Genomic DNA, 20,928 nt, shown 5'->3' with positions numbered 1-20,928 from the left:
TAAACTCTCATTGGTTATTTCAAACCTAAGTGGGTGGAGCCTAATAATTGATGATTTGTCCAAAATCACTCCCAATTAGTGTACTATGCTCTCATGTTGCTATTCGATTTGATTATTTGGGTGGCTTATTGTAGATGGAAGGCTCTGCTGTCTGTCCCTTTTGATGGTAATAGTTTTATATTTTGTTACGTTGTAACTGATATTTCTTGAGTTTTGGTGATGCTCTAATCAAATACTGTCACTGGTTCACGTTCATTTTGTTAAGGGTGTTGTTACATGATGTGATGATTATCAGTATCAAGCAAATAGTTACGGTCAGAATGTTAAAGTGCCAAAACACAACTTTTGAGGTATTAAAGGATTCATGTCATCATCTACAGAGCGGATCAGTTATATAACATTTCATCAAGGACATCACTACGCACGTAGTACGACTATAAACACACAGCAACACTACACATTGTTAACCACGAATCGTACTGTTGATCAAGTTTGTGTGTAATACATTGAGTTCTTACCAATCATCAATTATCAAAAGTTGTCGAATAACCATAAATAAATAACCATAAGTACTGTCAGTAATATGCACATTAGAGGAAGTAACTAATAAATGATTACACAAGATGAATTAACCCACAAAGTCACATCTGACGAGACGAAAAGATAGCTCAACCTTCCTGCTGCTCGAATGCAAACCTCAGATAACATTGACATTTTCCTTATCTTTTCAAGCAAAGTCTGTTGAAAAATGACATCATGGCACATAACCGCTTCTGGACAACGGCAACAGAAAGCACTAGTTGTGAGAAAACTAACTCAAAAAAATGGCTTTAGAACAAAAGAATTATCAACTTAACAATGTTCAAAGTAGGAGAGAACGAGCAAAAAGAAAGTGTACATACTATATAAATGAAACTATAACTTTGGTTACTAAATGACCAAGTAGTGACTCCTCTTGACTAACCGGCTTGACTAATCTGTGGTGGACAGTCTGGACAGAAGAAAGGGCTAGGTGAGATAGCGCCTTCTCTCTAACGGAAATGTAAGAGGGCTAGAGTCTGATAAGAGCTGTGAAGAACTGTCCAGCCCTCTGCTTGCACTACATGGATTAGGCGATAACCCAGATCAACACAAAGGATTCTTAGAAAACATGACCGAGCATTATGTGCTGACGTGCAGAAAACCTCTCACCTATAGGAAGTATTGTGTGGAGTGAAGTAATCGGTGTATTTTTCTATTGAATGTGATATTCTACTGATCAGATAAATAAAGAGTTTAGTGGTGATCAGTGAAACAAAAAAAACAGCAAGTTGGCATGGAAATGGTGATCTCTGCTTAGAATAAACATCCAACTACATCAAAAAACAAAACAAAGAAAAGCAAGAAAAAATGTGCGTGGATCTGTGGTATTAAGATATAATGGCCAAAGCATGTCAGCCATCATTCTCAGAAACGGAGACATTTCTATTGTATTTAATCAATCACTCAGCCCACCCGCCTCTTTCCCAACTTTTAAAGGAAAACAATTATGCTGTTGGACTTTACACTTAATTATAATACTTCCATTCACTTAGACCTCTATACATAGAATAAACTAAGTTTTGAAACAACACACGAAGCACGAAAACCAACCTTTTCACCTCAAAATGACTAACCCTAACCCTGACTAATTTGCAGCTACAAATACATGTTAAAGGAGACGTAATGCCGGGCCAGACGACGTTTTCTATTAACAAATTCCGAAAATGTTGTTAATTTACGTATCAGGTGCGTGGCAAGATAGTTGACACTGAAAGCCACTGACAACATATTTTATTTGTTTTGTCAAATTATCTGGGCATGCTCAGCAAGTCAAAGGATTGAACCACCAACCAAACCGCTCATGCAATGGACTCCACCACCTCAACTGCAGTCGCCAGCATTTCACAGTAATACACAATTAACTTGATGATCTCTAAACATTTTATTTTGGGGCTCACTATAAGATGCATTATTGGGAGATGAATCGGTTAAGTATAAAATATTAGAACTTAATTGGTTGACCTGACATAATTGTTTGTTGTAGCTCATTTTGTCTCAAAAGGTCTCAAACAATCTGCAAGGTGAACAGTTTGCCAAAGTAAGAGATGGGATTGTGTGACTGAAAACACAGAATGACCTAGAAACTGAAACCCCTTTATCAGCATTCACATACATTATTCCTTTGACATGTTCAAATCTCCATGTGGAAAATGTGCTGGTAAACAGCAAGCCACTGTAGCACTGGGAAGACGTAAATATGTGTGTTTCTGTGAGGATTTCATAGTGTATGCAGCCATGTTATCACATGGCCATGTTATAATATGTACATAGTGCTGTACGTACTACCCCTTTGGTGAAGTTTGCTTTTGGTGCTCTGCTTGTTGAAGCAGACTATTAAAGGTTGGAGACAGACTTGGTCAAACAACCGTTATCTGAAGTGGACCCCATTAGCCCTCTAAATGTGACAGGAGAGTGGGGGGAGTGTTAAGGAAAGTCAGTGAGCACATATGATGACAAATTAGGGGTGAGAAAACTTGTCAAACCGATTTGAAAAGCCAAAAGATGAATGTATGTCGGCTAAGCCCTGCGCAGAACATACAAAGACCACCTCAGGGAGGTTTACACAGCAGAGAGGAATTAGCCTGTTGTTGTTATACTCTGTGGGAAATCACGTCATTAGCTACAAATAATGACAAATTAAGACTAAAGATTTTTCTGAGAAAGACAAACAGACTGATAAATGGACTCCGATATCCCAAGATGAGTCTACAAAGTAAATCTCCCTTTCATTGTCAGTGGAGCAGCTACATGGTTTTCTCTTGATGACAGTGCAGATAAAAGTCTTAGTTGTCTACTTCCTGAAGAAATAGCAGGGCATACCTAGACAGAAAATGTGACATTGATTATAAACAAGCATTTTTTTCTTTTACTTTTTTAGATTCCACTCAGCAGTATTGTCTCCAAAAGCATCATTCTTACAAATATAGTGTACATTTAAATTCCATTAGTGTATAATTCTGCTGTGTTGGCCTCTTTAAAGTTAGATCTTGGTATGATGTCAGGCTTTTATTCGCCCCACCTAGATCTGTGGCCACTCGTAACAACTATATACGCTTTTGCCTTGAATAAGTGCAGTATTGAAGCAGTTTTCGAGGCTCATGGTGGCCTAAGACATTTTACTTTTCTTTTTCTTTTCATCTGTCCCCCATTTATATCATACTTTTATTTTATATTACAAAACCAAACTTCTTGTTTGTGTGACCAACAACAGATCCTCTTCATGATGAATATTTTATCAATCTAACATTTCTCTAGTAAAGAGAAAAAAAAATATATTGTAGATTACAATATATAAAGCACACTCTTTACTTAAGATAATCCCTGTCAACCTTATCCATTTTTCCCCATAGATTTCCCACAGTTATTTCTCATTTACCAACAAGTAATGATCATTTTCAATGGTTCGGAATATGGTATGTGTGTAAGTGCAAGAGTGTGTTTTGATAACATTTATGCACATAAACTTGTGTGTGTCCCTAAATGCGTGTTTCTGCATTCACAGTATAATGTGCAGGTATCGTGTGTGTGTGTGTGTGTGTGTGTGTGTGTGTGTGTGTGTGTGTGTGTGTGTGTGTGTGTGTGTGTGTGTGTGTGTGTGTGTGTGTGTGTGTGTGTGTGTGTGTGTGTGTGTGTGTGAGATTGCATGATTGTGTGTGTCTAGCTGTATTGTTGCTTGGAAGACTGGCTCTTGCTCTCTTTGAAAGAAGCCCTGCGGCTGTTCAGGGCCTAAATCTCATAATGGCTTCAATAACAGCCCCATATCTTCATGCCAGCTAGTTCAAAGGCCTGGCAGGTTTAATGTACTGTACGTCACAATTCACATAACACAGACAATTGAAAAAGATTATAAAACACCTTACCTAAGCAAAGAAAAAGAAAAAAAGCAGGATGGAAATGGGATCGTAAACTGATTGGCAGTTTGGCATGATGTGATGTAAAAAGTGTTTTCATAAGGACTGACTTTACAGAACAGCTCAGTGCTGCTGTTAAAGGTGGACTCGCTTGTTAATAGCTGGCTTACAATATGATATGACCGCCCAGTAAAGGGTTTGTTAGGTTCTGGATTTCACTAAATGATCAAATGAACAGCGTTAAACTGTTCTACTAGTACTAGCTCTGACTGTACTATGTTAGTGGTATACAGCTCCAAGGTGGTAGTGGTGTCTACGTAAATTTGGGTGTACTGGATTAACTTTAATGTGTTCAGCTGGAGCATTTAATTACATTATAAACTGTTGAGTACTTTAATCTGTAACAGTGCATCATTTTCATATGTTGCAGAGTTGGTTATACATCATATACCTGCATATACGCACCACTACACATCTGCTGCTTCATATACAGGACAGACCATATTTGCAAAATCCCTGTGCTAGTGAATAAAGCGATGCCCCAAACCGCCAGCGACCTGGCTTAGTGAGGTGTGTGTGTGTGTGTGTGTGTGCGCGCGCATGCAAAAATGTCTTTCTATGTCTATATATAAGTGCTTGTGTAAGATCAAATGAGGCAGATATAATGTCAGTTTCGATGTTAGTTGTCACGATATTCACACGCTTTCACTGCCATAACCACACACACCATGGAGAAGGAATGTGGATTCTCTGCCAGCATTTGTTATGAAATCACATAATGTGATCTGATGCTAGCCGACTCTTACGGCAATACCAAACCTGTGTACAAAGCTTTGCAGTGCATATGCTTGTGGCCAAGTCTGAACCTGTTCACACACCTGAAGGCATTTAGCCAAAACTAGCCTCCCTGGAAAACACTATGTGAATATGCTGGTGCTTCTGGGAATTTATTACAGACACTTCCTATCAAAAACATGAACTGCAAAATCAAGTGATGATTTAAGTCTTTATAGCATAAAATACTGGAATGTTGTTGTTTTTTCCAAAATCTGCTAACTTTAGAATTTCCCTCTCTCTCCCAATATCCTCACCCAGTCCTCACCCCTCCTCTAATAAAAAGGCTCCCAGCCTGGTCCCAGTCACTCATCCCGCTCTGCTTGTCTTTGTCTCTGCTGGGGTGGGGGTGGGGTGTAATTGGCTGAGCTGCTCAGGTGAAAGCAGACCTCTTGTCTGGGGACACAAACCCGTCTCTCTTTGTGTGTCTGCAGCGCTGCAAGGTCAAAAGGACATGCTGTTTTCGGACACACACAGAGCCCTCTTCACTCATCTTCCAGCCCCCAACAATCACTGCAGCTACCTGGGAAAGGTAATTATTTGCTCTCCTGTCTGTCTTCTAGCTTTCAGGGCACTCAGCTGCCACGTCTGAGAAGAAACAAAGACAAAAAAAAAACGTTTGTACCTCGCTCTCAATGCCATATTGGATACATTTTTGAGTCTTTTCTGAAAGTCTTTGATGAGCTTTAGATTTTTTTCTGGGTCGTGAAAACCTTGTATTCTTAATAAAAGGTTTTCCAACCATGTCCTGCACAGTTTTGCATCCTGCAACCACACCACATGCTGTGCTCAGGACGCATGTTGTTCAGCAGGATGCACATGGTGACTTTAATGACCTTCTTCACCGTCAAAGAGAACATGATGTAAAATGTACTGATAGAGGTGCAGTTTTGCCTGCACAAACATGATCTGCAGGCAGAGGCAAAATAATGACATAGAAGAGACTTTGGCTAGCTGCCGACCAGCATGTTTTATTTTTATTGACTGATGACCCCATATCAGTTACAACTCACATTGAGAGCCAAAGATACTGTAGGTCTCCAGGGATGGCTCTATCGATCGGTCCACCACTGTGATCCAGACGGAAATATCTCAACAAAAACACTCATGGTCCCCAGAGAATAAAGTTTGTCGACTTTGGTGATCCTCTGATTTGACCAGCAGGCCAGACTTTTCACATATTTTGTGAAATATCTCAACATCTACCGGATGAATTAGCAGATCATTTTGTACAGACATTCATGTTTTCCAGAGGACGAAAGCCTACTGACTTTGTTGATCCCCTGAACAATCACGTAAGAAGACATAGATGTTCTACAGCATATCACTTTTTTCCTGCAAAACTACAATATCCAAAGCCTGACATCACTGACACTTGCTAGTCCGTCTGTTATACTGTACTGTCACTATTATCTTCATCATGTGAAACTAAGTAAGTGACACACAATTACAAGCACTAAAAATAACTTGATAGGAAGTTTACTATCGGCACTGGATTATCTAAATAATTACTGTAAGACCTCTGCACTGAAAATAATGACCGCTCATGCAAAGAATGTTACACAACTCCCACATAAAGTATGAATAAAAACACAAAGTCAATCAGCTGTACAGCCAACTAACAAAAGCCATTCTCATTGACAACACTTGTTGACTATTTATGTTCAGGCTCTTTAGTTTTAGTGAAATAGTTGCTGTAATTTGACTTTAGTTATCACAGTCATAGTCACAGTCCAGATAAGGCAGCAGGAAAGTTTTTCAACAAACAGTTCCAATGTGATAATGACATCCAGATGTACAAATTAATGTTTTAGACAATTTATGTACGTGTATATTTAAGACTGGTATATACGTACATGTTTGACATTGGAATATTGTCAGCATTAAACTAGGGACTTACCAGTGATATATTCCAATGGAAACCAAATGCAAAGATGCCATGCTGAAACTTACAAGACTAATGGCCAAAGGCCTCCGCCAGCAGTCACGACCATTCAAGACAATGCTTGTTATTCTACCAGCCACAACACATTGCGTCCCAGTAGCGTGCGAGAAGCAGCTCTCCGTTAAAAATACGTGCCAGGTCTATTTTTCACGCGAGCCGCAGGGTGTTTGGCAGGCCGGGCAGAATGTTTTAGAACGAGAGCATCCAGTCAGTTTACCAAAAGACACCACAATATCGTATATCTCTCCTCTACAGCACCATGGACGATGAGACATTAATCTTGGAACTGAGAAAATATATATGTTATACGACACCAGAGAAGGACAATGCCAGAAAAGAGAAGGCATGAAGTGGAAGGTAGATACTAGGTAAACCAAGATTGTTCTTTCAAGTACTTGTAGTGAGCCTTTCAGTGACAATGAGCAGGCAAGACGCGCCGCTTCTGAGATGCTCCCCAGTGTGGTATGGCGCGTGGTGGAGGACAGAACCAAACCGCATCGCAGCCGGAACAGCCTGTTGGAATTTCGGGGTTAGAGGCTACAGTCAAACTAATGTATTTTGGAGATAGTAGTACTTTGGGTTTAATTCTAATGTAAGCATGCTAATACAATGAGAGTGTTAACATGCTGATGTTTATAAGGTATAATGTTTACCATGCTCGCAATCTTAGTAAGGCATTTTAGCATGCTAACATTTACTAATTTGCACCAATCAAAGTAAAGCTGAGGCTGATGGAAATGTTTTGCAGGTATTTGGTCATAAAGTATTGCTGAATTTTGACTTGATGAACACTTGAGAGACAACCCAAATGATTACAACTCTCCTGAAGGGAACATGAATGTCTGTACCAAATTTCCTGGTAATCTTTCCAGTAGTTGTGAAGATATTTAATTTTTAACCTCAAATGTCAACCTCATGGTGGTACTGGAACAGTCAGGAGACCACCAAAGTCATTAGGATTAATCCTCTGGGGATCATGAGTGTCTGTACAAAGTGTTGTGCCAGTCCAAATTGTAGATGTTGAGATATTTCACTGGGAACTTTGACATGCTGGTGGGACCAAATGAAAAGTCAAGGGATCATCAAGGTATTCAGGATGTAATCTCTGGGGAACATGATCCATCCAATAAGCATTGAGATATTTCAGTCTGGAGTCTGGACCAAGGTAGTGGACCGACCAACTGACAGACAGACTGACTGACATTACCATCTTTAGACCTTACAAAAATAAGGCCAGAATTGTGTCTTATGTCTTAATAAAATTCTACAAGAGCGAGCAGCAATAACCTACTGAGTGCTGCATATTTCAGTGGCAAAAGTCTTCCCTCATAGATTTATGGTCTGCATGGGTGGCCCCAATGGGAATTGAACTTAGCCTACCATGAGACACAGTATTGACAAAGAATACACAGTGTTATACACAATACATCACCCCTTGGCCTCTCACTCAACCACGTTGTGCACCAGCTTTCTTTAGCCTCTTCATGGCCTGTGACAGAAGGCAAAGAAATGAGGTAATTCAGAGAGCACTACGTCATTTGACATCCATCAAAGATATTTGAATTTCTCTTGATTGCAACGATTACAACTTTCTTAAAGTTGAACATGTTGGATCATTGTCATTGAAATCAATGGCGTAGCACTGAAATGGTTTGTAGATTTGGTTTCTGATACATCACGTCCACACACCACAAGTACTGAGGTGGTCCCACGGGAACAATGAGTTTCTCATATTTAGGTCTGAGGGTGGAACGGGCGCACAAATGGTGCAACAGGCATATGCATTTTGATACACACATGCAGAAATGAACACGGTGTTAAATAATAACAAAAAATGTCAAGCATCGTATGTTTTCCTTTAGCCTCTTACAAAAGCTGAACAGTGGGTGTGATTTTGTCCCTTTGTCGTAAGTCTATCTAGAGTACCATGGCTGGTTAGAAAAGGTACACGCCTCAGCCACTGAAAGATGAGCTAAGTGGAGCAGCCAAGATGGACGAAGAGCTATCATTTATTGCCGCTCTGCTAAACAGATCATATAGACATTATGCTGCAAAAGTAACCCTATATCATCTCGCTGTTTTACCACATAGTTTCTTCCAATTGGCTCTTTAATGGCACACCTATTGTCAGCCATTTTCTTTTAACAGCAACCCACATGTAATGACATAAGCAGGCTATTTATGGCACAAAGTTGGAGGACTAACAGCGGTGTCAGGTGCCAGAGTTTATGACTAGGCCTCTTGTGTTTCCTGACCTTTACATAATACTATAGAATAGATAGACAGTTAATTCTTGACCTTGGTAATAGTTGACACAGTAATCTCACCTCACATTAGTAAAATTATTTTTTAGCTTTAATTTTGCATGAGTTTTCTCAATCAACTTTAAAGAAGCAGTTCACCCAAATATTTACCTACAGACACAAATGTGGTATTGATCTTCTCATCTTACTCTCTGGAAGAAAGCAAATGTTAAACATCCATTATTTTTTCAGACATAATCCGTAGACCTCTCTGTCACGACACTTTAGTTTGGTAAAAAGTAGTTCCAATGAAAGCTGTTCATACCAACCCTTTAAATATAACAGAATTACAGAGAGCGTATATTTCCATATTCCATATTATATACTATATGCAGATAGCTAGTTTTGCTGCTTCTAAGTTAAAACGATTCCTGCTCTTGAATATATCACTCCCCTGAGAATCTTTCTTGATGATTTAGTGCCAATTAATTGACAGACTGTCAGCTCTTGCTAAAGGCTAATCTGGAGAAATAAAGAGCTGAAACCACAACAGACAGAAACAAGACCGGTTCTTTCCAGTACACTTAAATAAACTGCTAGATATCAGATCCTCTGCTCTTGAGTCAAACACACTAGGAAGTATTGATGAACTGTTACACTCATTTTCAGAGTGTTCAGAGTGACATACTAAGGTTTCTAGCATATCCAACGTGGAACTTGGTTGCTTTTGACAAATGTGGAAATCAGTATAGGCTACTACAATTTCATTGATTTATATTATAAATCTAACTGGGAGAACAGTGTCTGGCTACACTAAAGTTGGTCTTCCTGAATGTGTGCGGGCACTGGTAGAGTGCAACACAGAATCTGGCAGCTAATGTACGGTTCATTATTTTTTTACTTAATAAGATGCTTTTGATCATGTGGCTTAGAATAATTCATCAAGTCAACGAAGATGCTGTACTGACCAGGCTGTTTTGATGCCAAGCATGAAGCATAAGAAAAACTTTTTAACCAGTAGCGGGCGGGCACCACGCATCCTGTGGGATAATATGAACTGTTTTGTGTCTGTGTACATTAGACTGTGTCAATTTGACACTGTTTTCTCAGTGTTACTGGTTATATTTTTGTATTAGCAGAAAGTATGCTTGATTTTTGGCATAGCCCCCCCCCCTGAAATGAATTCCAACAGCCGCCACTGCTTCTTATAATTCTATTCAAACCACTTTTAACTGTAGAGCAAAAAGAGTCTGTTATGGTTATTGAGACTATCCAAGGGCAATGCATGTATCTTACCCAGGAGTTATTACCCATATGCACATTCTGTAATAAAAAAAAACATGTAAATGGCAAGGAACTAAAAGCAATGACTGCAGCAAAATCTGTTTTTAATCGACAGTGACAAACCCCCAGACTAACCAGGGACTTATGATAAGTAAAGTATACAAGATTAATGAAGAAAATCATTTAGTGACTTTTGATAACGTACAGGTAGTCTCTCTCTCTATTAAAATGCAACAACAATAGCAACATACACAGGCAAAATGGATTTGAAAAGCATATAGAGATATGTTACTAGTGTGTCAAACACCTTGTATGATTTGGTTTACCTGGGACCGTCAAGGACACCCAGTGTGTTTTGTTTTGATTTCTTTTTTTAATTTTCAGACATTGCACAGGCACATTGCACAGTACATTGCTGCCTCCCGCCAGCTAAAAGCAACAATGCATTTGGTCTTTGCAAACGGAAATGATTACGTACATGTTTATTTGCATATGGTCACTCAAGATGCATGTTAATGCAAGGTTTGAACAGGGCGTTTTTGTCTCTCTTTACTCAGTGGCTCATCATTATCATCCCAGCTCCTAATTGCGTCTGATCCTGATCACACACACAAGATACATAAATCAGCCAACATGCTGCTAAGTATGTGGCACCCTGATCTCATTAGTCTAACAGCTAGCTGCTAATGGCTTTATTAGTGTTGAACGCTTCTAAACCATTTAGCCACCGTGAACTCCGAAATACCTACTGGAAGAGACATTTAGCACTACTGCTAGCTTAACATTTTGGCAGGGCAATGATCTTTTGTTTACAAGTGAGTTTATTAGCATATGGGATCATGTTAAATTAGCCACATGATTTCATTTGCATGTTTTGGATATTTTTGTCAGGATTTTTTCAGATTTTGAACACAATGTAGGACTCTGCTATTTGCAACATAAATTATTATTATTATAAAATGATTTTATTGTAGGTCTACACTATGTGTCTGGAAGGATGTGCGCTATGCTATTAGTGCTATGTTATTTCATTAAATAAATCAATAGGTTCACCATTTTATACACAGTATGTTTTAATTTATAAATATATGGATTAGTGCTGTCATTTAAACACGTTATTAACGGCGTTAACGCAAACCCATTTTAACGGCGTCAATTTTTTTTATCGCGCGAATAACATTCTTTTTTGCCTAGCAAACTTTGTAGTTTTTTTCACATGCTGTTGCAACAACTAGAAACATTAGAAAAACTACAACACCACACCGAATCTAGCTAGACCGGAAACAAAACAACAGGCACGCCGCACACACTTGTTTGGGCTTGCGAGCCGGCCAAAGAGTAGTAGGCTAACGTTACGTTTTGAGTGGATGGCGAGTGTGAGACGCCGAAATGGATGCCAATAAGATTCTGAATGGAAAGTTTACTTTAAAAAAGTTGCCAAATGGTTCCATTGACAAGACCAAAGTGATCTGTGTGTTTTGTCGTTGTGAACTTAGCTATCATCTCAGCACGTCCAGTCTGAAATACCACTTGATAGCCAAGCTCACAGCTGATGCAAATTCTCCACCCCCTCGTCAAAGCCGGCGACAAAAGCACAAAGTAAGCCAATCCACTTTTCCATGTTGATAAGAGCATTAAAATGAGAAAAAATAATGGGACAAAAAGAAATCAAGGGACATTTAGAATAGATACAAATATGTGATTAATTGCAAGTTAGACAGCACTATGGATGCAGTATTTAATCTAATCCAGTCCAGTCTGGTCACACGTCTTCCACCCTGCAGTCAGACTGTTTGGCCCAACAGGCGTCAGAGTCTGGCCTCAGGAAGAGCAGAACTACTGATTACAGGCCCTCAGGCCGATGTTATTGCTTTTCTTCTTTTCCCCATCAGTTCACGTTTGTTCTTATTTCCTTTCCTCCCCACCTCCTTTTGATATGTTTCTAGAAGCTAACTAGCCTGTCTCTGTGCTGTAGTTTTACTTTCTGTTTTTTCTCTTCAATCACTTTGTTGGTGTTTCATGCCATGCAAGGCAGCGTATTTATCCAAGATAACACTTGGATTTCCCCTCACTTTGCGCGTGATGGAGAGTAATTGCTGTTGGTGTATGTGTTTTTCTCTGTGTGGGTAGGCTATAGCTATGTTTCCCCATATTCTGCTAAGTCTATTGCTCCTGGCTGTTCTGAGCACCGCTACTGTTTGGACAGTAACACAAAAACAATGTGTATGTATGGACATGTCTAAATGAGAGAATGACAGTGATTGTAGGCCTACATGTGCGTGAGCATGCTAGCACACATTTGCAAGAAACAAGCTTAGTTTACAATGTGCTTGAACAGTAAGTTGATCCCTGTGAAAATCCTGCATCTATTCTGAGCATCAAAGCAAATATGAAAGCGGGATCTCAGTAAGTCAGTGGTTCCCAACCTTTTAATGTACTCCCACAGGCCTGTCAGATGAACCCAAGTACCCCTTTATTAACACCAACCATCATGTTTCAAATATGGTCATTTGAATTATTAAGCCAGATGTTATTTAATACTATTAATTAAATAACGCTAATATTTTCATACAGCTTCAACTAATGTTTGTGTTGTAGTTGGGGTGCATTTTTGTGTGGCAGAAGCTGGACATTTTAACTATTCCATTACTTTTAGCTAACTATTTTAACTGTTTAGCAAACTATTTCAACTTGTAGCTAACTATTTCCACTGTTTAATACTTTAGCTAACTCTTTCAGCTGTTAAATACATTAAGCTAACTATTTCAGCTTTTAAATACTTTTAGCTAACTATTTCAGCTGTAGGCCTATACTACTTTTAGCTTTTTCAACTGTTAAATAGGTCTACTTTTAGCAAACTATTTCAGCTGTTTAATCATTTTTACTAACTGTTTCAACTATGTATCCATTAGCTTTAGCTAGCTATTTTAACTGTTAACCAATTGAGCTTAGCTATTTCACCATTTAGCTGTTACCTTTAGCTAACCATTTTTACTGTTTATATATTTTTTAGCTGACTATTTTAACGGATACTTTTACACATCCGCTCCAACCATGTATGCATTACTTTTATCTAGCTGTTAGACCTCTGCTTGCTTTCTAACTACTTTTTCAAATACTCAATATTAACACAGTTGTTGATGTTACAACTGACTCTATATGTGGATTTTTTTGCAATCAAATCAACTTCTATTTTTCTCTTTAAATTTGTTTTGATTGTCAATCTTTCCTTGTACCCCCTGGCAACTGCTTAAGTAGCCTACCCCTGGTTGGGAATCACAGCAGTAAATTAACCATAAAGATGGGGTGCCTAATTGTGTTGTAGCTATCAAATAAAAGGGAGCAGAGGAAGAAAAAAGATGAAGAAAATGGGTTGGAGTAGAACACAAACGCTACATCTAACATGTGTGCTAATGCAAATCATCTCATCTTCCACAATGAAAAAGATGGTTTGGATTAAAAGCAACAAACCATTTGCTGAATGAAGCAGAAAAGTGAATAAGACATTTTTTTTTTAAAGTGTTTTGAGTTAGCAGAGGCTTAAGTGGACAAATAATAGAACACCATTTGAGACTTTTCAAACACAAACGATTGAACAAGATAAACCACTCTCTTTTTTTTTATCTTTACTTGGAAAACATTTCAATGTATCCAGGATGAGATGCCGTGGCTCTCTCTGTCTGTCTGTTTAACTGTAATCTTAAGTAATTGTGTTTAGAAAACACTTGAGCTGAAAGACTTCCTCCCTTTCAGAAAGCAAGTCACAAAAGGAGATACCTGAGCCCAGGGCGATTCTTTATCTGGATCTGTCTCTCTATTCTTGGCTAGTTAGGTTTTTACATGACCTGGGTTTGATAATGCCTTTGATGGAAAAGGAATAGTTTTCTCTGCGGGGGAGATCATAGCATTTTTCAGTGGGTTTTTATTTTGGATATTTCCTAAATTACATTTTAGTAGGCCTATGTGGATTTCTTCAAGGATGCTTAGATAGAAAATCTCTAACCAGCTTATTATTGCACAATAGAAGGTTCAGTAGTACAGTAAGTTCACTATAAACCAGACAAAGTATTTGCCTCAAAATAAAACCACTATAGGCCAATCACAAAATGTCTTCAATTAATATTATAGAAATGTGATAGTTTTCCTGCTCCATGTCTGTATCCTCAGCTAAGCATCTAAAGGTGGCTGCAGAGTTCAAGTAAAGGAGTGTCTAGTTTTTCCTCAGGAAACAGAGTCCATTTCCACTTGGCTCGTACACAGAACCGGAATTTGTTTTGCGTAAGCCCAGCAGGTTAAAAATAACAGAGTATAAAGGGAGAGAGCTGCAGGACGCTGCCTTTCACTACACCTGCAGCCGCACAAAAGAATGATTTGCATTAGTTTATTCGGCTTTGTTGCTGTTTTTTGGGATTTAAAAATCAAACCAAAGTTGTCTAATCTAATATAATATACTGTAGGACAAGAGACAGTGACATTATATAACTTTTTTTATTTTAATAAAGCTTATCTTAACACTAGTAGGAGGAAAGAAAGAAAATAAGTTTGTATTTGTAAAAAATGCACCTATAAAAGCCTGCCTTACCCGGTTTGTTTTGTTGACATTACTTTTTCATAATTTTCTGTATGCGTAAAATAAAGAATGATAATCACTAAACCAACCAAACTTTTTTCTCTTGATAAAATGTTATTAAACATTTGATGAAGGTGTCAAAGTAGAGAATTGTCCACAAGGCATTGTTAATACCAAATAAGGAAATATTTCAGGTTTTATATGCTATATTGGTTATTCGTGAACAAAAGCTGTATATTCCCTTTGTTTTCCAAAAAGTCATTGACAGAGAGATATGTACAGTATGCTATTTTATGTAGACCCCAGAGAAGTCTGAGTGCCCATTAGATATCTTATGTTTATACTATCAAGTTGATAAAACATGTCTATTTATGGCCATTATATTTGCCTTTGTCTAATTGCTTTTTGTTAGTTGATTGCAATAAAAAACACTGCATCTATTCTAATGGTTAGATGGAGAGGTGGTATAGGAGATGTTATATTTTTTTTCTTGCATTTGTTTTTTAAAGCAACTGATTCCAGTATGATATGAGCACTTTTAAGCCAACAAATGAATAAATAAAAATGACTTCAGCATTTCCCCCCTGACATGTAGGCCTATTCATGTCGGTGTGAAGAAGGCTCTGAAATCATATTTAGACCTGCATGTTGGGATATCACATTTACAGAAAGAATCAATTGGTTAACTGAATACAAAAAATATATAAAAAATCTAAATAAATAAATACAAGTTTAAAAAAAAAAAACTTATTGGGGGTTTTCGTCAAAATTGGCATGCAGACCATGTCCTGATTTTAAAAAAATATATAGGGTTAGGGACAACAAGGTGATCGCCTATGTATGCGTGCTTAATAAGGCTGTTAAAGCAAAGCCAGTCTCGAACTGTCGGCTGTTCTCTTTCAGTTCTCCACTATCGACACCCATCCACCTGCATTACCATAGCAATGACTGCAGGGGACTTACAGGGCTGCTGGGGGAAGATCATTAAGAAACGTGTAGTCCTTTGTTCACACCCAGATTAACAGGTTGTTTCGATGAGCCCGCCGCTTCACACGTTCGTGTTTGTGTTAAACATGCTCAGGTAGGCTAACTCGGGACAAATTAATTGTGTGTGTGCGTGCGTGTGCGTGCGTGCGTGTGTGTTTGAATAAGCTGGGACAAACTGTGTGGGACATTTCAACTGTGAAATAAACGTCTTGGAGATTCGGTCACTTTAGTTGCATTGACTGGCAGCATACAATGACAGATTTTCCTCTTAAAGGTGTTAGTATAAAAAATAATATTTCAAGAAGCATGATCAGGCAACTTTAATGATCTTTTACGCACTGGAATTTTGACTTTCCAGTCCTCCCAGTCCTTTTTTTTTTAATAAATAACCCTCTGGCAAAGCTGAAAAAAGCAGAAAGTTTAGTGTCATGTGTGTTTTGAAAGATGTGTCCTTACACTCTATCGGCTTTGGGATGCAAAATAATGTTCATATTCAACCATTTAGTCATTCAGTCATACATGGAATTATGGATGATTGTTTTAGTCATAGCCTACTTTATGCACATAGGTATTTACCTGCTTGACGCACATGAAAGCCATTTGTATTTGTTTACACTACTGTTTGGGGGGTGTGTGTGTGTGTGTGTGTGTGTGTGTGTGTGTGTGTGTGTGTGTGTGTGTGTGTGTGTGTGTGTGTGTGTGTGTGTGTGCTTGCTAGCATGTGTGTCTGTATGTGTGTGCGTGTGTGTGAGTGTTGGGGGGGGGAGAAGCCGCACCTCCCGGAAAGGAACTTGTATAAGAGGCTCGTCAGCTCCGATATTCGCATTCTGAACGCTCCACATCTGTCAAAGTTACCAAACAGGTGCTCCATGGACACAGAGAAAAGTTTCTGTTCTCGTTTACAGTTTTAAATTCTTGCATTTTGTCATCTAACCCGTCAGCATGGCTATGGCTGAAGCAGTGATGCCTGCCATAACATCGTTTCTAAGTGCTCAAACGATGGAAGGAAAACAGTTCGACAGTGTAAGTAGAGGGATTTAAGTTTTATTTATGTTTTTGTAGATTTAGGGTTAGGATTGTAGGATTGTAGATTTAGTTCTGATCGTTGGTTGGCTTATTTTTTTTTCTAATTGTCCTGTCTGCTCTCCTGTACAGATGTGCAAGCTGGATCAGTGTACACGCAGCAGCGTAACAGGTGGCGCAGACAACCCGCTCATCGAAGTGGAGTTCAGCATAGTGCAGTCTCCTGCTTTACTGGCCAAAGACGACGACGAGCTGGGGAGATTCGTTGACCTCGAGTTCATTTTGTCTAACACCATAGACTCCGATGTTGTAAGCAACAACGGGAACATTTCTCCGCAGCCGTGCTTGTACTCCCTGCCGGAGTCACCGGAGAGCTGCAGCGGTAGTTCTGTGCCAGACTGTAGTGACCGCCCTCCATCTCACCTGGCCTCGCAGAGCTACCACGGCACGGTAAGCTTCACGGGCTCGAGCCCAGTCCGCAGTCTCATGGAGGAGCTTCTCACGCCAGAGATGAGTTACCCGGGGGAGAGTTCACCGGAGTGCGAAGGAAGGGCGAGTGGCGTGCGGGAGTACACCGAACTGCGAGCGTTGAATCCGGTCCCGGTTTCAGCTACTACCGCTCATCACCAAGTAGCCACGTCTTCTCCACCGCTTGGATACAAAATCAAAACCGAGCCCATAGGCCAGTCTTGTATGATGGCTACTGGTGACTTTATGGGACAGGTGTATGAGAATCATCAGATGCGCTCCGTGCACCAAGGAGCTTTTACGCACCACCAGGCTACAGTCCCAGGTGCGTTGCCGGGATTCGGTGCGCACCCCATGCAGCACCCTGCCCCCCAGGGACGCACAGACTTCCATTTGGCACATATTAACTCTCATCCTCAACACCCTAGTCAACACCATCTCCAAAATCAGTACATGAACGCACCCTACCAGCCGCAGTACGCGCACCAGAGTTTGGCACAGTTTCAAGGACAGTACAGCATCCACAGAGAGCCAGTCCGCGGTCACCAGCAGCACCATCCGGCTTCTATGCAGGGGATGATGCTCACTCCTCCTTCTTCGCCATCGTTGCTGGAGTTTTACGCTCAGGATGAGGCGGGGAGCGTCAAACAGAAACGAGGCCGCAGGTCGTGGCCCAGAAAACGCGCTGCGACGCACAGCTGTGATTTCCCTGGCTGTGGAAAAACCTACACCAAGAGCTCCCACCTCAAAGCCCACATGAGAACACACACGGGTGAGCACATTTCTAAACCCACAATCTATTTTAATTGTCAGTTGTTCACCTAAAATATTTTGATTCCATACTTGTTAATGCTCTGTAGAAGCTGCAATCTAAACAAAGTCCTTTGCTTATGTCTCTCAGGTGAAAAGCCCTACCACTGTAACTGGGAAGGCTGCGGCTGGAAGTTTGCCAGGTCAGATGAGCTGACCCGTCACTTCAGAAAGCACACCGGACACCGACCTTTCCAGTGTCACCTGTGTGAGCGTGCGTTTTCCCGCTCAGATCATCTGGCTCTCCACATGAAGAGGCACATGTAGGCCAAGTTATGGATACTTTTGTATCCAAATCCATCATGGGATCATGCCTGGAGCATCCCAGAAGAAGCACGAGTTGTCCCCTCACTACTGGACAGTTTGTGCCCCAACCAATGAAACAAAATGTTCCTGTAAGGGGCTTTAGCATATGAACGGTGCCTTTTGTAGAGCGTTTACAGCAACCTGATCATACCCTGAGGTACCACACATGGGACATTTTATGTTTTTCAAAACAAGTGCCTCTCTATCAGAAAATAAGAATGAATGCTGGTATTTTTTTGTACATATCTGTGGATATATGAACTTTGGCTAAATTATAGTAGTTTCTATTTAAGACATTTCCTCGCCCTTCTCTGAAATAAGTTATTGAGTGTTAGTGAGTGCCTTAACAAGACTGTATGTGCTTCCCAAAGGGGAAAACTCACTGCGGGCAGGACCCAGAACTTTGTACATATTTGTAAATTGTATTTTTGAATGTTTACATCTTATATCTTTAATACTACTCAAATCAGGTCAAGGGTTTTTATTGACAATTTTTATTGTATTTTCTCAATGTTGTTAGTCTACAAAATAGATGTTATAGATTTGCTGAGCTGTGTAGACCTACATTTCAGATTTTTTTTTTTTGTTCTGTGAAGGTTTGCTTGACCTATGCTAACAAGTACAGGTACTAAAGTTTATTTTCAGCCTCTTTGATCCCAAACATAACCCTTACTTCACTCAATTTAAATGTTATTTTACAGATCAGTGTTTTCTGGGGATACAAGTTTTTGTTATGGAAGATTTGTAAGAATGGAGAAATCCACTGCAACCAATTGTTGATCGGCTGTTCTTGAAACAGAATTGCTACTCAGATGTATCATTTTTTAACAATTTTATGTGCTCAGAAAATTAAAAGTACTTTTACAAATATATCTGCCATTGCCTCTTTTCCTGCCCACCCAATTCCTTTAACTCTAGATCTGCTTTCAGTTTATACAGGTCTGCTGGCGCTAATCATTTTTCATTATTTCGATTGCATTCTTAGTATTGCGTGGCTAAAAGAAGAAAAGAGAAACAAATACTTCTTCAATTGAACAGAAAGGAGTTTTTACAGTCTGGCTTGGACACGTGTGTAACACAGAAAGTGATGCTGACATCAGCGGCCAGTCATCCATCTAACAAAGGTTGTGTGTCCCCTTTGCAAATTGAGATCACAAATTTTCTGTAAGTCCCACAATGTCAGCATTTTATAGGACATAATGATCTCAGTCAAAGGAGAAGGGAAACTGAAAATCTTGGTTGTAAGTGTAACGTTGCATTTCCATCAACATTTGTACAGGTTGCAGGCGTAGTTCAAGGATCAAGACATTACGTGGTCTATAATAAGCATTACCATAAAAACAAAAAGCATCATTACAACTGATAGTATGACAATTTGCATGGTCTAGTGCCCCTGTTTTCTATCACTGCTTATGAAAGACTGCCCTCTACTGTTCATTTATATAATAACATCTGCCTTATCTAAAAGGCTGTGTTTAAATGGATTATCGGTGCAAGTAACAAGTTACATTTACTCTCGTTACTGTAACGCAGTCATTAGCTTAGTTTGCAGGGACTTGGAAGCAGAGGGTAGCGGTTCAAGTCCGGCACTCACCATGGTATGGTGTGTGGACTTATGGTTGAAGTGGTGCCAGTTCACCATCACTCTGACATCTTTCCACTAACGCATGTCTATAGGCCCTGTGTGTGCACGTGTGTGTGTGTATTTTTGCCCATTGTGTGTGTCATGAATAATACACACATATGCAGTCCGAGGGGCCCCACCCCATCTGGTCTTTGAGTGCCGTTTTTCTCAGTGGTGTAGTCTACGTGATACGCAGGTATACCCACTAAGAAAGCTCAAGGATTTCCACATACCTACTTAAAAATGCCCAATGACACGCAACAACATACTTTCCATTATATTTTTGATATATTTTGAATTTTCATCTGTGTTAAATAAAGGTATTTCTACTGTCAATTGGTGCATAAAAGTGTATCTGAATACAGGAGATGAAGTCGTTGATGATCAAAACATCCCTGGGGAGGACACCCAGACCCGCCACTATTATATGCACCCCCCTTGCCAAAAGGCTGATTCTGGCCAATATATATACAGTACAGTATAAGAACCTTGTTCCTTATGAGGTCATAAGGAGCAAAGTTACCTCCCCTTTCTCTGCTTTGCCCACCCAGAGAATTTGGCCCACCCATGAGAGAGAGAGACATCATGGCTTTCAAACGAACAAAGTGGCAGTTGGTCAAGGCCACACCCCAACCCTCCACCTTGCCCCCCCTCTCTCCTCCTCAATAGCTACAGACACAGAAATGAATGGCACATCCTAAGGAAAGCTCATTGTGGGACTGGCTCTAGTGGCTGTAATTCTGCACCAAGGCTGAATTTTGGGAAAGAGACTTCAGATACAGTATTAGGGGACCACTAAGGTCTATATAAAAGCATCCAAAGAGCACCATGTCATGGGACCTTTAAGGTTAAATTGCACAGTCTAGCCTACATGAGAAGTTGGTATAGTGTATATCATAGAT

General features: G+C 39.8%; 1 protein-coding gene across 3 annotated transcripts in view; it reads left to right on the top strand.

Annotated features, from left to right (window-relative positions):
- Positions 1-19,238, top strand: part of klf17 (Kruppel like factor 17) — an 80,448-nt gene extending 61,210 nt beyond the window's left edge. The window contains exons 1-4 of one of the 3 annotated variants that reach the window (XM_028594447.1): positions 15,699-15,889; positions 16,737-16,818; positions 16,951-18,058; positions 18,188-19,238. In XM_028594447.1, the coding sequence (XP_028450248.1) occupies positions 15,843-15,889; positions 16,737-16,818; positions 16,951-18,058; positions 18,188-18,363 (1,413 nt within the window). In that variant the 5' untranslated portion in view covers positions 15,699-15,842 and the 3' untranslated portion in view covers positions 18,364-19,238. Of the gene's footprint in view, positions 1-5,200; positions 5,299-15,698; positions 15,890-16,736; positions 16,819-16,950; positions 18,059-18,187 lie in introns of those variants that run through there. The other 2 variants (XM_028594446.1, XM_028594448.1) reach the window with 2 other exon arrangements.
- The last annotated feature ends 1,690 nt before the right edge of the window (positions 19,239-20,928 follow it).

The sequence above is a fragment of the Perca flavescens genome, chromosome 12, assembly GCF_004354835.1.
Source record: "Perca flavescens isolate YP-PL-M2 chromosome 12, PFLA_1.0, whole genome shotgun sequence".
Lineage (NCBI taxonomy): Eukaryota > Metazoa > Chordata > Actinopteri > Perciformes > Percidae > Perca > Perca flavescens.
Note: the sequence above shows the minus strand (reverse complement) of the source record. Positions and strands in the feature narration are given on the sequence as shown.